The 17,578-nt window shown below is 40.2% G+C and overlaps 1 protein-coding gene across 1 annotated transcript in view; it reads left to right on the forward strand.

The window, feature by feature from the left end:
- The window catches only part of TET1 (tet methylcytosine dioxygenase 1), a 104,417-nt gene that overhangs the window by 8,536 nt on the left and 78,303 nt on the right, over window positions 1–17,578 (forward strand). The window contains exon 2 of the mRNA XM_005876807.2: window positions 16,827–16,880. Within this exon, the coding sequence (XP_005876869.1) occupies window positions 16,827–16,880 (54 nt within the window). The remainder of the gene's footprint in view (window positions 1–16,826; window positions 16,881–17,578) is intronic.

Consider the following 17,578-nt stretch of genomic DNA (forward strand, 5'->3'; position numbering starts at 1 on the left):
CACTATGTGCCCACCACCCTGATAGTCCCGCAGCCCCTCTCTCTGACCAGCCCCGCTCCTGATCACCACCCCACCCCAATAGGGGGCGGGGTTAGGGTTAGGGTCCTGCAACCCCTCACCCTGGCTGGCCCTGCCCCTGATGGGCACCCCACCCAACCACCCATGGCCTGGCCCTTATGCTGCTGGCCCTCAGCCCTTATGCTGCTGGCCCTCGGTTGGCACCCCCCACCCCATTTGGGGGAGGGCCTGGCTGGCCCACCGCCCACAGCCCCTCCCCATGGCCAGCCCGCTCCCAATCTGTTCATAACCCCAATCCGGCCGCAGGCCAATCGCCTGGGGCCCCTCCCCCAAGCTGGCCCTGATAGGTACCCCATCCTTCCCATTGGGGTTGGCCTACTGGCCAACCTCCCGCCATCTCCTCCCTACAGGCCCAGCCCTGATCTGCCCTGATGGGGGCCAGGCCAGTCGGACCCCACCCATGCACGAATTCATGCAGTGGGCCTCTCGTTCTCTTATATTATCAAAATTATTATCTAACCCATAGACTTCATTCATATTTCGCCTATAAGAAAATCTCTTCTTGGCCCCCTTTAATCTAGAACAGTTCCTGAAATTTTAAAAACTACATTGAGATATAATTGACATAATTGACATAAAAAAACTGCTCATATTTAAAGTATGTAATTTGACAAATATGACATTTGCATGCACTGTGTAACCCTTACCACAATCACAACAATCAGAACCTATCACTTGCAAAAGTTTGTTTCTACCCGCTCCCTGTACCCTGTCTCTTCCGTCAAACAATGTCTTTCTGTCACTATAAATTAGTTCACATAACCTAGAGCTTGATATAAATGGAATCATACAATGGACTCTTTTTGTCTTTATTTTTTGGCCTAAAACAGTTGCTCAATTTTTGTCTTTTGTGACTATGCTACTTTTGCTAAGTGCAGATCACGTATTTTGTCCCTCAAACTTTCACTCCTTAGTTTTAGCATTCACTGGTGACTTTTGCCTAAACGTTGCCAAACAGTAATTCTCTATTTCCATCATTTCTTCTAGATGTAACTTTAAGGAAGAGCTTTTCCTTCTTGCTTACTGTTTATTTCAGCATGAATGTGTATGTTTTTTATTATATTCAGTAAATTATAATCCTTTATTATTTATTTTGATGCTGAAATTGTCCCAAATTTGGCCAGGGGGCTCCTCAGCCATATTTTTGTTATTTATTTATTTTTTGTCTTTTAAATTGATTTTTAGAGAGAGACAGAGATTGGAGATCCAACCCATAATATAGGTATGCTCTGATTGGGAAACGAACCTGTGACCTTTTGGTGCACGGGAAGACTCTGCAACCAACTGAACCACCCAGCTGGGAGTCCTCAACCATTTGAGTAAATTTTTATTTTCTGGCACAATTGTTCTAGGCTATTTTGCTTTCTGTCCAGCCCAGACTTGAAGGCAGCTGTTTTTAGTGGAACATAGTACTTAGAAAGATCTTGATAGATGCGATCATGGTTATTGGAATGTCAGTGCTGTGTTCAAAAGTTAATTAAATTAGTTCTCTCTCTCATTCTCTGTCTTGCACTCTCACAACATCCTCGCCCTTCATTGTGGTTATATTCTTCATATCAAATACAGTTCTAATTAATTTATTTCTGTTTACTTCCTACTTCAGGGTTCTATACTTGATGATATGCACAGTCTCTCACTTTTTCTTGCCCTCCTGCCCCAAAAGATCACCTGGATCACTGGCAAAAGCTGATTCTGAAGAGTGTATTAAGTCGTTCTTTTACTGAACTCTGGCAGTAGATAGACCTATCCATCCAACAGTACATGAAGGGGCAGAGGAGCACGCAGGCTCTCCAAGGGAAGTTCATTCTGAGAGAGCAAGGAATAGTTGTTTAATAATCCTTTAGTTTTTGGGTGGCTTTTTTTTTTTGCTCTTAATATGCTTATGAGATTATCCATAATGTTGCCTATAGTTATAGACATTCATTGTCATTTCTAGTATAGTATTCCATTATATGTATACTAGAGGCCCGGTACGCGAAAGTCGTGCACTCGTGGGGGTTGTCCCTCAGCCGGGTCTGCACCCTCTTGCAGTCCGGGAGTCCTCAGCAAATGCTGCAGAAGCGGGAGAGGCTCCCGCCACTGCCCCTGCACTTTGCGCTCCCCAGCCCTGAGCCTGGCTCAGGGCTTCTGGCTGAGCGTTGCTCCCTGTGTGGGAGCGCACTGACCACCAGGGGGCAGCTCCTGCATTGAGTGTCTGCCCCCTGGCGGTCAGTGCACATTATAGCAACCGGTTGTTCTGCCGTTCAGCCGATTTGCATATTAGCCTTTTATGATATAGGATATCACAGTACATGCTGTTAATGAATAGTAATGCTACTATGAACATTATCATAAATTTCTTTGGTGAATATGTTTGCATTCTATTGAGTATATTTCTATGGGTGGAATTTCTTGGTTATAGAATATGCATAGTTTAGCTTTTGTAGATATTAGCAAACAGCTGTAGTTCTGATTATGACTCTGACCAGAGGTGTTTGAGAGTTCACTTGCTCCACATGCTTGGCAACACTTGCTATTTTGTTGTCTTGTTGTATTTTAATAATTTTGTTGGGTGTGTAGTTGCATCACTACATTGCATTTCCTTGATGTCTAATGAAATTGAGCTATTTGTCATATGGTTGTTAGTTATTTAGATATCTTTGAAGTGCCTGTTAAGTTTTTTGTCTATTTTTAAATTGGGTTTCTGCCTTTTTATTTTTATGTCTTTTAAAAATATTTATTTATTTATTCATTTATTTTCTTTTCAAACCCTTGGGGTTGACTTTCAATAGATCACAGTGAAGGATGCCTTTTTATTTTTGATTTATGAGTTCATTAAGATTTGATAAAAATCCTTTGTTGAATAATTATGGCTATCTTTACCTTTTTCAGATGTATAGTATCTGGACTTAACTTTTATACATGGTGTGAAGTAGGAGATAAGATTCATTCTTTTTCATATATTCATCTACTTGAGCAGCACCATTACTGAAAGACCATCCTTTCCCTGATACTGCAATGTCAACTTTATCATAAGTCAGGAGATTGATAAGTTCTAGATCTGTTTCTAGACTCTGTTCTATTGGCCTTTTTGTCTATTCTTGTGTCCAAATTGTCTTTATTTAACAGGCTTTATAACTGGTTTTATTAACTAGTAATGTAAGTCCTTCCTTCAGTTTTGTTTTTTAGTAATGATTTGGGTTATTTTGTTTGGCTATTTTTTTTATTTTTTTATTTTTTATTTCAGAGAGGAAGGGAGAGGGAGAGAGAAGTAGAAACATCAATGATGACAGAATCATTGATCAGCCGCCTTCCTCATGCTCCCACTTGAATGGAACCAGCAACCTGGGCACATGCCCTTGACTGGAGTTGAATCCTGGACCTTTCAGTCTGCAGGCTGACACTGAGCCATACCGGCTAGGGCTGTTTTTTGTTCTTTTTCATTTTCTTTTTTTCAAGTAAATATTTTTTAAAAACATTTAATCACATTTATTTATTTTTGTTTGTTTTTGTTAATCCTCACCCAAGGATATTTTTCCATTGAGTTTTAGAGAGAATGGAAGAGAGAGGGAAAGACAGGGAGAAACATCAATGTGAGAGAAACACATCGACTGGTTGCCTTCTGCAGGAGCCCTGACCAGGGCCCAGGCCGGAGAGGAGCCTGTAACCAAGGTACATGCCCTTGACTAGAATTGAACCTGGGACCCGTTGGTTCGCAGGCTGATACTCTATCCTCTGAGCCAAACTGGCTAGGGCTGTTCTTTTTCACTTTCATTAAAATGTTTTAGTTTGGCCCAGCCAGTCCTGCGCAGTGGTTGAGCACTGACCTACGAACCAGGAGGTCATGGTTCGATTCCCTGTTAGGGCACAGGCCCGGGTTGTGGGTTTGATCCCCAGCGTGGAGCGTGCAGGAAGCAGCCGATCAATGATTCTCTCTCATTATTGATGTTCCTATCTCTGTCTTCCTTCCTCTCTGAAATCAATAAAAAAATATTTTTTTAAAAAAGTTTTAGGGCCCTGACCGGTTTGGCTCAGTGGATAGAGCATCGGCCTGCGGACTGAAGGGTCCCAGGTTCGATTCTGGTCAAGGGCATGTACCTTGGTTGCGGGCACATCCCCAGTAGTGGGTGTGCAGGAGGCAGCTGGTCGACGTTTCTCTCTCATCGTTGTTTCTAACTCTCTATACCTGTCCCTTCCTCTCTGTAAAAAAATCAATAAAATATATTAAAAAAAAAAAAGTTTTAGGCCCTAGCTGGTTTGGCTCCGTAGATGGGAGCATCATCCTGCAGACTGAAGGGACCCAGGTTCAATTCCAGTCAAGGGCACATGCCCGGGTTGTGGGCTTGATCCCCAGAAGGGGGCATGCAGGAGGCAGCCGATCAATGATTGTCTTTCATAATTGATGTTTCCATCTCTCTCTCCTTCTCCCTTCCTCTCAGAAATCATTAAAAATATATTTAAACAAAAGTTTTAGTTTGTAAATGTCTATCAAAATACCTTGCTAAGATTTTTGATTATGTTGAATGTATACATTAATTTGGAGAGATTGATGTTTTTATAATATTGCATCTTCTGTGGTATATATACTTTACAGTTTTTAATTAACTAGTTAATTAACAAATAAATTATAAATTGAAGTATAATCGATACACAAATCATGGCATATTTTTATTTATGTGTCTTATTTAAATTTTTTCAATATTTCTTTTAATATACTTTTATTGATTTCATAGAGAAAAGGAGGGGGAGAGCGAGATAGAAACATCAATGATGACAGAGAATCATTGATCGGCTGCCTCCTGCACACCCCACACTGGGGATCCAGCCCACAACCTGGGGCCTGCTTGACCAGGAATTGAACTCCTGGTTCATAGGTCAACACTCAACCACTGAGCTATGCAGGTGGGGGCAATAAATTTGGTAGTTTTTTGTTAGTGCTTTGATGAAACAGAACTGTTAGAATTTTTTTTTTCCCTATAAAATATACGTAACCCCTAAAGGCATATGCCATTTAGCAAAATGTTAACTACTAATGTCAGGGAGAAGTAAAAGTAGTATTTTGCTTATTTTTTGGGGTCATGAATTGCATTTTTGTCTCTCATAATAATTGAATTTCCTTTCATTGTACAACAAGGTAGTTAGATAGTCTTCCAAAAGATAGCAGAAAGATATCTAGCGATATCTTTTGGCCAAGAGATAAAATGTTATTTTTCTGCCAAGCTTATTTCAGAAATGCAGATAATTAAAACCACTAACTTTATAACTCAGTCATCTAGGAATTTGCTCTTGGCTATGGATTCCTCGTGTGTATTTGTAACTTAGTATTTTGAAACATGTGCAATCCCCTATTTTTATTTTACTTATTTATTTATTTTTAAAATATTTTTATTGATTTCGGAGAGGAAGGGAGAGGGAGAAAGAGAGAAACATCAATGATGAGAGAGAATCATTGATTGGCTGCCTCCTGTACGCCCCACACTGGGGATCAAGCCAGCAACCCAGGGATGTGCCCTTGGCTGGAATCAAACCTGGGACCCTTCAGTCTGCAGGCCGACACTGTATCCACTGAGCCAAACCGTCTAGGGCTCCCCTATTTTTAAATAGTGATAGAAGTAAAGCGGTGGGCGTGGGGGAGGTTTTTTAAAGATCTAGAGAGTAGAGGCTTTGGCCAGCATACACTTTCACAAATAATTTTTAGTATGTAATAATGGAAGAAAACAAAACATAGTTTTTGTACTTTTGCTTTTGAGGGTGGGATATTGCATTCTGTATCTTTAGGTGGATGTTTTGGTATAATATAACACATTTAATGAACATTAATTGGATAAATGTTGGCAAAATGAAACAATCTCTCATGTTTATTCTAGTTGATTTTTCCCTAAAATATTAAAGGGTTATACTATATGTATGGTTAAACAGCAGTGTATTAAACTGTAAAGTATGGTGTTTATTACCATGCTATCTTCTTAGCTAATGCAAATGACACCTGGAAAAATAGTAATACCTACTTATGTTTATGCTTGAAAAGCTGAAAGTATGATACAAACTGAACCACTCACTGTCCACCATCTTATGGGTAATGTGATAGCAGTCTAGGTCCAGATACGTTATTTCAGAATTGGTTGACATATGTGTCTTATTTTGTCCATTTTAGTGAGAGAAGGGGTGGGGCCGGCCTCTCTTGGCCCCTGCTTTTCTTAGTGTTCTCAAGCAGCTGGATCTCCTTTTGGCAGATGTTGTCTATGGCATATGGAACACATTTTTGCTACCAACTCCTTCAATTGAGGGCAGATGTTCCATGTCCTTAAATATGCCTTTATGGAATCTCTTTGGATCACTGCTGAGACTCCAGTAGCAAACCTAACCACAGAACTGACCATAAAGGAAAAAAGAAAAAAGCCTTTGGGGTCTAGGATCCTTGCCTGTGTAAATCCCAAGAATGTTAACACTGTGCTGATCTTGACTGATTCTTACCGTGGGTGTTAATTTCTGGAATCTTGTTACTAGGGTTCAAATCTTACCGTGCCATTTTGAGTGTATCAGCTTATCCAGGAAATAAATGTGTGAAACTGATGAACTAACACCTTTATCTAGTGTCAGCATAATACAAGTTATATTAGTATGTAATGAGCACCATAGTGTGGTTCATGTTTATTTTGCTATGGAGTTTAATTCCACATCTCTTTTAGTTGATCAGTCTGTTGGTTGTTTATTCCCAAGTAGTATTCAAGAGTTGATGGCTTCAAAGCTTCAAAAGTCATAAAGTAGCCAGGCATTGTGGCTCTGTGATGGATATGCGGCACAATTGTTACCAGGAAGGAGAGAAAGCCAGGTCTTGTCTTTTTGTGTTATTATCATTCTAAAATAAGATACAACTAGCAAATAAGTCAAGCTAATCTAAGCAATGCAGATTACTACCTTGACAATGAGACACAGTGGTCAAGTCATGAATATCCAGAAAGTCGTGGCTAATTATCATCTGCTCTTCAGGTCTGTTATGAAAGCAACAACATCTTTTCTGATTTAATTATGTCCCATTGATAGTGCCTCCTGCAACCAAACCTTGACCTCCTGGTTCATAGGTAGAGGCTCAAATACTGAGCCACGCCTGCCAGGCTGAATTTTTATATAATAAGCTGCCCGGCCTGTGTGACTCAGTGGTTGAGCATTGATCTATGAATCAAGAGGTCACCCATTTGATTCCTGGTCAGGGCACATGGCCTGGGTTGTGGGCTCAATCCCCAGTAGGGGGCATGCAGGAGACAGCCAATCAATGAATCCCTCTCATCATTGATATTTCTACCTTTCTCTCCCTCTCCCTTCCTTTCTGAAATCAATTTTAAAAAGTAGTAAAACACACTAAATCAAAGTAATGTAATTTGCATTTAGAAAGCTTAGAAACAGGAAAAAAGCTATAATCCTATCAAGAGGCAACCACCATGAATATATTGTTATATTTGTTTCCAGTATTTTTTTCTGCATGAAATAATGCAGTTGAAGTCCAATGGTTAAATTTTTTCTTCTCCTTTTGTCATTTAGTATATTATCAGCATTTTAAAAAAATATATCTTTATTGATTTCAGAGAGGAAGGGAGAGAGAGAGAGATAGAAACATCAATGATGAGAGAGAATCATTGATTGGTTGCCTCCTGCACGTCCCCTAATGGGGATTAAGCCTGCAACTCAGGCACATGCCCTTGACCGGAATCGAACCCAGGACCCTTCAGTCCGCAGGCTGACACTACCACTGAGCCAAACCAGTTAAGGCAACATTTTTATTTGTAATTCGAAATTTGTAAAGATTTAAAAATATGTGCATAAATGAACATAATCTACTTTTTTTTTTCATTTCAGTCTCTTAAAACTTTTTATATGGTAGTGGACTTTTTTTTATATATATATAAATCTGGGTTCCCATGTCAGATTATTTTCTCAACACTGGAATTAGTCTTTTATTTCAAACTAAACATATTAGCATAACCAAAGTACTTAGTTAGCATTTCCCTAAGGATTTCTAAATCTTTATCACTTTTGGAAACCGAATGTTTGTGGTACAGGTATTTTTTTTTTAGAAAGCCAGGTCCATTTCCTGCTCCCAAAATCAGAAAGTAGAGTTTAATTACATTCTTTTTGGTACACACATCTTAATACTTTCTCAAAGATGGGGATTGAGCTGGCATATCAGTATATCTTCTTACTAATGACTGGATACTGGCCACCTCAGATTAAGTACTTGGTGTATTTTTAGCTACTATGGAAAAAAACAATTTAAAATTTTCTATTATTATATTAGTGCTTTAGTCTTGCTAAACTTTCCACATATTTTTGGTTACTAGACAAGAATTCCAAAGACAAATTTGATCCTATTTTCAATGATCCCAACATTTGTCTTTATTTTCTTTTTTTTCCTTTACAGGGATGTTCAGATTGAACAGATTGTTATTTTTTAAAAAATATGTTTTTATTGTGTGTGTGTGTGTGTGTGTGTGTGTGTGTTTTGTTTTGTTTTAAGAGAGAGGGAGAGGAAGGGAGTGGGAGAGAGAGAAAAAGAAAAAAGAAAAACCCACATCAATGTGAGAGCGGAACATCAATCAGTTGTTCCCCGCATGCACCCTGACCAGGAATCAGACCCGAAACCTGGGCATGTGCCCTGACCAGGAATTGAATTGGCTGCATTTTGGCGCGTGGGACAATGCTCAGCCAACTGAGCCACACTGCCCAGGGTCCAGCACTCATCTTTCCTATGATGCTTCAGAAATCATAAAAATAGAATTTCTACATCAGAGTTTTTTCATCTGGATGGGCTGCAGTGCTCCCTGATCCCATCTCCACATAATTTATATGCAACACATTGTTTTTATATGCCTTGTTTTTGAAAGATGGTTCATAGCTTATCATCTCACATTTTTTTACTTCGAAGGAATGAAATTGACAACTGTTCCTATAGTTAAGTAAAAAACTATTACTAAGAATTTGGATATTTCCTTATGTGCTTATCAGTGTGAGAATAGGTCTATTTGCCACAGAGTGATAGACTGCCATGTGCGGAAGAGATGTTCACACAGGGTCAGCCAGCGTGCCTGCCACATAGTAAGTTCTTAAACATAGTAGTTATTGTTGTAGCGGTGAAGGGATTTGCATATTACTGTTACCCTTTTCCCTCCTGCCACTTGATTCATGTTATTTAGAGGAAAGAAATTGAAGTCCTCAGAAGTGGCCATCAAAATGCAAAAGCATTTCTTCCTGCTGGAGAAGATGTGCTATTAATGAATTGGTTTCACTGTTCCCACGTGCTAGAGAATTACAGTTGTGGTTTGCAGCCAGACGCCAATGCCACAGCTATTTTCTTGTCCTTGCATAATGAGAGGGTTTTGGTGTTTCTGCTGTATTCTATACATTTACACTATGCAGCTCATTTTCATATCGTATTTCATATGCAACACCATTTTGTGGTGAGTTTTCTGTTAAAGAGCAAAAGTAGGAAGAATCAAGGCAGGAGGAAGTGGGAGGACCAGACGGGGAAGCCCAGAGTTCATCCTAGCCGTGGAATTTTGGATGGAGTTGATAGCTGAGATTTAGAGAGAAAAGCATGTGTTATTTTCTTCTGTAGTTGCAGGAGTAAGAACTTATTTGAAAGTTAATGCAGAATTTCAGGGAGATTTGTCTACTAGGCAACACAGAAATTAAATTACCTTCTTTATTCACCTGATTCCATTTTCCAGGGACCCTCCCAGTACACTATTAGATGTTAAACAAAAAATAAAAACAGGAACACAAAACCATAATGTTTAACTTTTCTAGGTTGCGTTGGTGGTATAGTGGTGAGCATAGCTGCCTTCCATAATGTTTAACTTTTCTCTTTTTATTTTTGTTTTTTGGTAATCTCCCACCAAGGATACTTTAAGAGAGAATAGAAGGGAGGGAGCAAAAGCGGGCAGCGAGCGGGGAGAAGAGAGGGGAGGGGAGAAGGAGGGAAACATCAATGTGAGAGAGACACATCGATTGGTTGTCTCCAGCACATGACCCACCATGGCTGGGGATCAAACCTGCAACCCAGGCACGTGCCCTTGACCTGTCCTTGGCCAGGAATCGATCCCAAGACCCTTTGGTGCACAGCTTACACTGGCCAGGCCTCCTCTGTCTTTTTAAAATATTTTTTAAATATATGTTTTTATTGCCCTAGCTGGCTTGGCTCAGTGGATAGAGCCTCAGCCTGTGGACTGAAGGGTCCCAGGTTCGATTCCCATCAAGGGCACGTACCCAGGAGGCAGCTAATCGATTATTCCCTCTCATCATTGGTGTTTCTAACACTCTCTCTCTTTTCCCCTCTGAAATCAATAAAAATATTAAAAAATGAAAACAAGTAAATGTTTCTCTTCCTCTCTCCTTTCTTTAATATATTTATGTGTGTGTGTGTGTGTGTGTGTGTGTGTGTGTGTGTGTGTGTATACTTTTATTGATTTCAGAGAGGAAGGGAGAGGGAAAGAGAGATAGAAACATCAATCATGAGAGAGAATCACTGATAGGCTGCCTCCTACACGCCTCCCCACTGGGGATCGAGCCCACAATCTGGGCAGGTGCCCTGACGAGGAATCAAACCAGTGACCTCCTGGTTCATAGGTCTAGGCTCAACCACTGAGTGACACCGGCTGGACTAAAAAAAAAGAATATTGATTATAAAATACACAGGGCAGACTAGCAATAGTAAGAAGCAAACTTTAATACATCATTCACAAAAGGGGAAAAATTTCTAAGTAGCAGTAGCCTCTGTGATTTCATCATTTTTGACAAAAACCCATAGATGCTGTTTTCTCTTTCTAAATTAATGGATCTAGATTGGCAGGAGTAGGCCTGTCAATTTCAAGTTAGTACTAAGAATTGTTTGAAATTGGAGAGGTGGTATATCAGACCCATGAGTCTCAGGCATTATCTATGGTTCACCTCATTGTCAATGATTCTCACTTGGCAACAATTGAAGATCATCATTCAATTGTTCCTTAATTCTTGTTACTGAAGAGCAGTTACTCTCGCCAGCAGGATGCCAGACCGCTAGGCCGAGTAGGGTGCATACTAGGTAGACCTGGCCCTTAAGAGGGAAAAAGAGCTGCTGAAGATAAGCCTCAGGGAAGGAAAATGGGGAGAGGGAGGGAAGACTGTGAAGGGGATCAACAGCCCTTACCCAGACTAGTATTACTTGATCCAATCTGTGAGGGATTTCTCTAGTGTTAGTCATCCAGGTTCCTATGTCTCATAAGAAACAAACCAAATTAACTTTAAGATCTTCATTAGAATTGTGAAAAGTAAGCCATCTTTTCCTTATTCTTATTGACCAGAAGTTTACAATATGGTACTTAGAATATTTTTATGATTTTATCACTGTAAAACCTATAACTTACCCCACTCCCAACACACACACACACACACACACTCTCTCATTGATGTTTCTACCTCTCTATCCCTCTCCTTCCGCTCTGTGAAAAATCAATAAAATATATTTAAAAAAAAAAAAGATCTTCATTAGAATTGTGGAAAGTGTAAGCCATCTTTTCCTTATTCTTATTGGTCAGAAGTTTACAATATGGTACTTGGAATATTTTTATGATTTTATCACTGTAAAACCTATAACATTGTGAAAAGTAAGCCATCTTTTCCTTATTCTTATTGACCAGAAGTTTACAATATGGTACTTAGAATATTTTTATGATTTTATCACTGTAAAACCTATAACTTCCCCCACTCCCAAAACACACACCCACAAACACACACACACACACACACACACACACACACACACACACACACACACTACACCAGAAGAGAAATATATAAGGATTTAATGGGAGAGGAGAGTGGCTAATATTGGAAGGATTTTGTGCTGCAGAGGTGTCAATTTTGAGGAAGAGTGAATTAACTTGCGATGACTTTAGAACTCTCCTCCTAGGCAGTGTTTGTATGTCTAGTTTCTTGTGGGTACAGAATTGCTTATGCTTAGGAAGAGAAATATAATTTTGAAATTATTCATAAATTTACCTCAGAGGGAACAAAACATTTTTTTTACAAAAGCACACCTACTGTTACTTGATTTAAAATACCAATCTTGTAAAAATATGAGTTATTTCTCTATCCTAAAAATGAAGCATGTGGTTTGAAGACATTTTGGGGGGGGGGAGGGGGTTGGTTTTTGTTTTTTTTTTAAATTCAATTATAGTTTACATTTAATATTGTATTAGTTTCAGGTGTATGGTACAGTGGTTAATCATATACTTAACAAAGTTCCCTCTGAAGACAGTTCTGTTAAGTTTATTTTGGGATATTTACAAATATCCATTGCTGGATATTGAAAATGAAGAGCAGTTGTATAGAGAGCAGCCTAGATGGTTAGAACTAGGCTCAAGTCAAGTTCTAACTTGTTGTGTAGCCTGAGATAAGTAATTACCTCTTTGGGCCTTCGTTTATCTGTAAAATAAAGTAGTAGTTAGGCTGCCTTTTCTGATTTTTAAAAATTTTAGTTCTATTATAAATCATTGATTTTTAAGAGAAAAGAGATCTCATTTTGTAATATTTTGAAGGATCTAATACACCTGTGTTATTATAAAATCGAATATCAACTCGTGCAATTTAATAATCATAACCCATTGTGGGGGAAACAAATAGATCTAAGTGAAAGAATAAGTTCTGAATAAGTAAGACTATAACACAAGGTTTCTTAGTTTCTAAGTTGTTGTACTTGCAACAGGATCTAGTTGTATGAACTTTGCCCTAAATAATAATAAGAGAATGGCTCTCTTAACGTCCAATCTCTCTGCTAGAATTCTCTCCCTCAAAGTTCCCTGTTATGTAAGCCCTTAGCTGAGCCTGTCAACTCTTTAACTATAGGATTTAGAACAGATGGTCACCACCAAGTGAGGTCACCCATCTATTCTGTATTCAAACACGTGCAGATCTTCATGGTGTAGTATCCGTTGGATACTTGGAGTTAGTGTGAGCTCTGGTCACTTTCATTAACCCTCGCATTTAGCTGGGATGAATTTTGTCATAATACAGTAATTCACTTTATGGAACACTGCACACAGACCGTCGATGTTGGCTTAGGCCACTAAGGACAATGTTGTATGGCTTCATGAGTATCTCATGACTGTCCATGGGGCTTTAAAAAATGAACTTCTCACCAGTGTGGATATTCAGTACATCTAACACTAGGAGCCTGGTTTGGTTTTATTTTATTTTATTTTATTTTATTTTATTGAGGCAAGCAAACATGGATTACATAGGTAATAGATTGATTGTAAATATGTAACTATATCTTAATATATCATGGCCACTCTACTAAGTATTGAGTAATCAACCTGGTAAAATGTTGATGCTTTAAAAAATTATATTTAAATATTGCAGAGCTAAAAAAAAAAAAAAGTAACGGAAAAGGAAATGAGAAATGCAGGGCTGCTCTAGCCAGTTTGACTCAGTTTGACTGATGAGTCCCGGGTTTGGTTCTGGTCAAGGACCCGTACCTCGATTGTGGGCTCAGTCCCTGGCCCTGGGCCGGAGGGCGTGGGAAAGGCAACCAATGTTAAATATTTTGACATTTATTGACAAAAATCAGATCTCTCTCACATCCATGTTTCTCTCTTTCCCTCCCTTCCACTCTAAATAAAATGATCAATGGAAAATAATTCTCAGGTGAAGATTACAAAAAAGAAAAATGCAGGGCTTGTCCTTGTATGCATTATTGGTGGGAATGTAATGGTATAGTTGCTATAGGAAATGGTTTGTGTTCTAGCCGGTTTGGCTCCGTGGATAGAGCCTCGGCCTGTAGACTGTAGGGTTTCGGGCTTGATCCCTAGTAGGGGTTGTGCAGAAGGCAGCTGATCAACGATTCTCTCATTGATGATGTTTCTATCTCTCGCTCCCTCTCCCTTCCTCTCTGAACTCAATTAAAAAATATTTTTAAAAAAGAAAAAAAAAATGGTTTGTCAGTTCTGGGAAAAGCTAAACGGAATTATGATCCAGCAATTCCATTTCAGGTATCTGCTCAAAAGCAGGGAAATTAGGCCTCAAATAGATACTTGTACACCCATTTCATAGTGGTATTTACAATAGCCAAAAGGTAGAGACAACCCAAATGTACATCAACAAAAGAAGTGATAAATAAAATTTATATACACAATGAAATATTATTCAGCCTTAAAAAGAAATGAAATTCTGATATATCTTACAACCTGGATCAACCTTAAAAATGCCATGCTGCCCTGGCTGCGTGGCTCAGTTGGTTAGAGTGTCTTCCCGTGCACCAAGTTTGTGGGTTCGACTCCCCTGGGCTGCCAGTTAGAACAAGAGGCAACCTTTCGATGTTTCTATCTCTCTGTCTCTCCAAAATCAATAAAAACATAACCTCCGGTGAGTATTAAAAAAAAAAAAGCGCAAAACCCAAAACATTAAATAGCCAAACCAGCTAGGGCTTCACCTGTTTTTTTAAGAAAGCATCTTTTGAAAAAAATATATGTTTTTATTGATTTCAGAGAGGAAGGGAGAGGGAGAGAAATTTTCTATCTCATCAATGGTGAGAGAGAATCATTGATTGCCTGCCTCCTGCACGCCCTCTCATTGGGAACCTAGCCCGCAACCCAGGCATGTGCCCTTGACCGGAATCGAACTCATGACACTTCAATACGCACCAGGCAGACGCTCTATCCACTGTGCTAAGCTGGCTAGGGCTTAAGAAAACATCTTGCACCAATTCTTAAATCTTGTGTTTGATCCTGTTTTTCTACCTATTTCATCGTTGCTTCATTCCCCACAGAGTTCCTTCGTGTGGTTGAGGTGGCTTTGGTGGGTGTGATTAGGTCAGGATCCACTGGTTTTGCTCCCAGCAGGCTTGCTTCTTACACTGGTTACATATTTTGAGGGTGGTGGGTGAAGGAGAGGTGGTTTAAAATGGAAAGACAATGCATGTTGGAGTTCCCATTCCAACATAGAAAGCGTGCTTTTGTGGCAAACCGAAAGGCTGGGAATCAAGGGTGATGAAATACAGGCCTTCTTGCCCTCCCCATTTCTGGTTGTGGGAATCTGTTCCGAATCCAACTGCAAGTGGAAAACCATCTCTGGCTGAGCAGCCAGGGAGGCCCTCCCGCCAATCCCCCGAATGTGCTGCTGAGAGTTGGGCCCCGTGAGGATGGACCCCAGGCTGGGTGGCTGCGATGGGGCTCTAACCAGCCTCTGCACTGAATGTTGGCCGTGACCTTGAGACTTGCCCGCTCACAGCAGCTGTACTGGTTCTTGCTCGATTGCCACTATTGCATGGCCAGAGCTAAACTCCTCTGGCTCTGCCATTGACAGGATCTGGCAAGTTCCAACTATGGTTCCAGCTCTCCCAGTACCTACCACCCACTGGGCATGGGGGCAGCTCAGGTGTGTGTGTTGGTGGCTCCTTGTACCACCTCTGGCTCAGGTCTCAATCCCTGGGAAGTGGGGAGCTCCCTGTCCATCAGCCTGGAGTTCGGAAAGGCTGGGGGTGGGGGGGACGGAGGGGGGTGCTTAGTGACAGTTGAGGGAGAGATTTCTTTGGGGAAATGAAGGTCACCAGAAATGTCCAGAGCAAGAGATAAATCTTTTCTCTCCAGCCACACAGAGTGGCAAGTGTATTTTGAAAACTCCCCCCCCCCCCCCCCCCTCCTCATCCTGTCCTTTTCCTTTTAAGTGGCTTTATTATTTTTTTTTAATCTGTCTTTGTCATTGGACATTTATTGACAGAAATCAAATTGCTGTGTTTCTGGGCAAAGCGCCTGCTGCAGAGAGGTGTGGTTCCGGAGGAATGAGACACGCAGCCCAACAGCTGAGCCTACACTGTCCTCACATAACCTCCTGCCTTAAATATCGCCAATATTTAGCCTTGCCTTATAAAGTAAAAATGCACAATACCTTCCAGAGTTTCAGCAAGCCCAGCTGCCCCCCACCCCGTCCTCAGCTCAGCTATATCTTCTGTATGTTGGAGGCAGGGCGGCGCGGCTTCCCCCTCCGCCCCCTCCCCACCGCAGACCTGCCCTCAGAGCCACCCAGGGGTTACTCATCAGGGAGACTCGGCCAGCCATCGATCCGATGGCGGAGACCTGGGGGATTGGTGTGCATTGTTTTTGCCGAAGCCTCCCGTGAATTCCCCGCGACCAGATCCTCCGCAGCGAACTCCATGTCGCAGCTTGTGGCTGCCTGTGTCCTGTGGTGAGAGCCGACCCGCACAGGAGATCCTTTGTCTGGGAAGGCTAGGCAGAGAGGATCACTTTGGAGTTGCTAAGCTCTGCATTGCCATTGGCTGCACTCTTTGTGGGGCTGTTTTTGCAAAAGGCATGCCCAGCACGTCTACAGTGCTGGCAGGCCAGGGCTGCCTTGAAACACCATGATAATAATACCAAAAAGCAGTTTGCAGAACTGTTCCACTGTAGAGGCTTCCTCTGCAGAAGCAAGCAAGATGGCTACCTCGTGGGCTTCGCTGTGAAGAATGCAGAGGCTAATTAAGACAGACTTTAAGGGGAAGAAAGGGTATTTCCCTACTTCATCTTTCTGCGAGGCTTTTTTTTTTTTTTCAGTGACTTTTAAAGTATACATTTTACATAAGCTCTTGAGATTCTGCTTAGCAAACATGTTGATGCTTTGAAAGGGTATAAGTAGTTTTATAGAGAAATAGCCAAAATAATTTTGGGGGGTGAGAGTTAATTTTTTTTTTTTCCTTAAATGGAGGCTCATTTTGCAATTTATTTTTTTATTTTTATTTTTTTTAGGTTATAAAGGAAAACAAGAGGCCCAAGAGGGAAAAGAAGCCCAAAGTTTTAAAGGTAATCAGCTATTGATTAAATCATATCAGTTTTTTTTTCCATTTCATATAGTATTTTTCTGTCACTTAGGGGTAAATTTGCAGTACAGGGGATGTGAATTTCCCCAGATTTTCAGTAAATGAATTTTCACTCCAGTAAAGTGTTTTCTCTTTTTTTTGATGTGCTGCATAATGTGCATATTAGCATCCTTTATTTTCAACTCCACACAGATCTGCAGAAGGAAAAGTTTATATGCAAAGTGTTGTGAATAAAATTTTTCTCTTTGTAGCTGCCTTGGTAGCATCTGCATTTGTGGTGTTTCACCAGAGTGTCAACTTAAGCTCTTAAGAAGAAAGACACTCTTTGAAGTTGACAGCTATGATCCATTATGATTTTATTAGACTTTCCATTAGATACTATTTTAAAGTGTGTGATTTTTCTTTCCAAAGGAAAAGATCCTTAGAGATTTCAGTTCAGCTGAAAATGTGTAAGCCATTGAGATCTTACAGCCAAATTATACTTGCTTAATCCTAAATTATCATTATATCATCTTTAATTTTGACATTCATAGTGCTGTAGGAATATGCATGTTTTCTTTATTTTCAGTAGTTTACCTAATGAGTACTTAGTGAATTAAGACGGTATAAGCTAGCAATTCCTGTTATGAGCTTTGTACAGCATTTAAAAGGGTTAATTTAAAAGCATAGGGCATTGCTAAA

Source organism: Myotis brandtii, unplaced genomic scaffold (genome assembly GCF_000412655.1).
Source record: "Myotis brandtii unplaced genomic scaffold, ASM41265v1 scaffold499, whole genome shotgun sequence".
In the NCBI taxonomy this organism is placed as follows: Eukaryota; Metazoa; Chordata; class Mammalia; order Chiroptera; family Vespertilionidae; genus Myotis; species Myotis brandtii.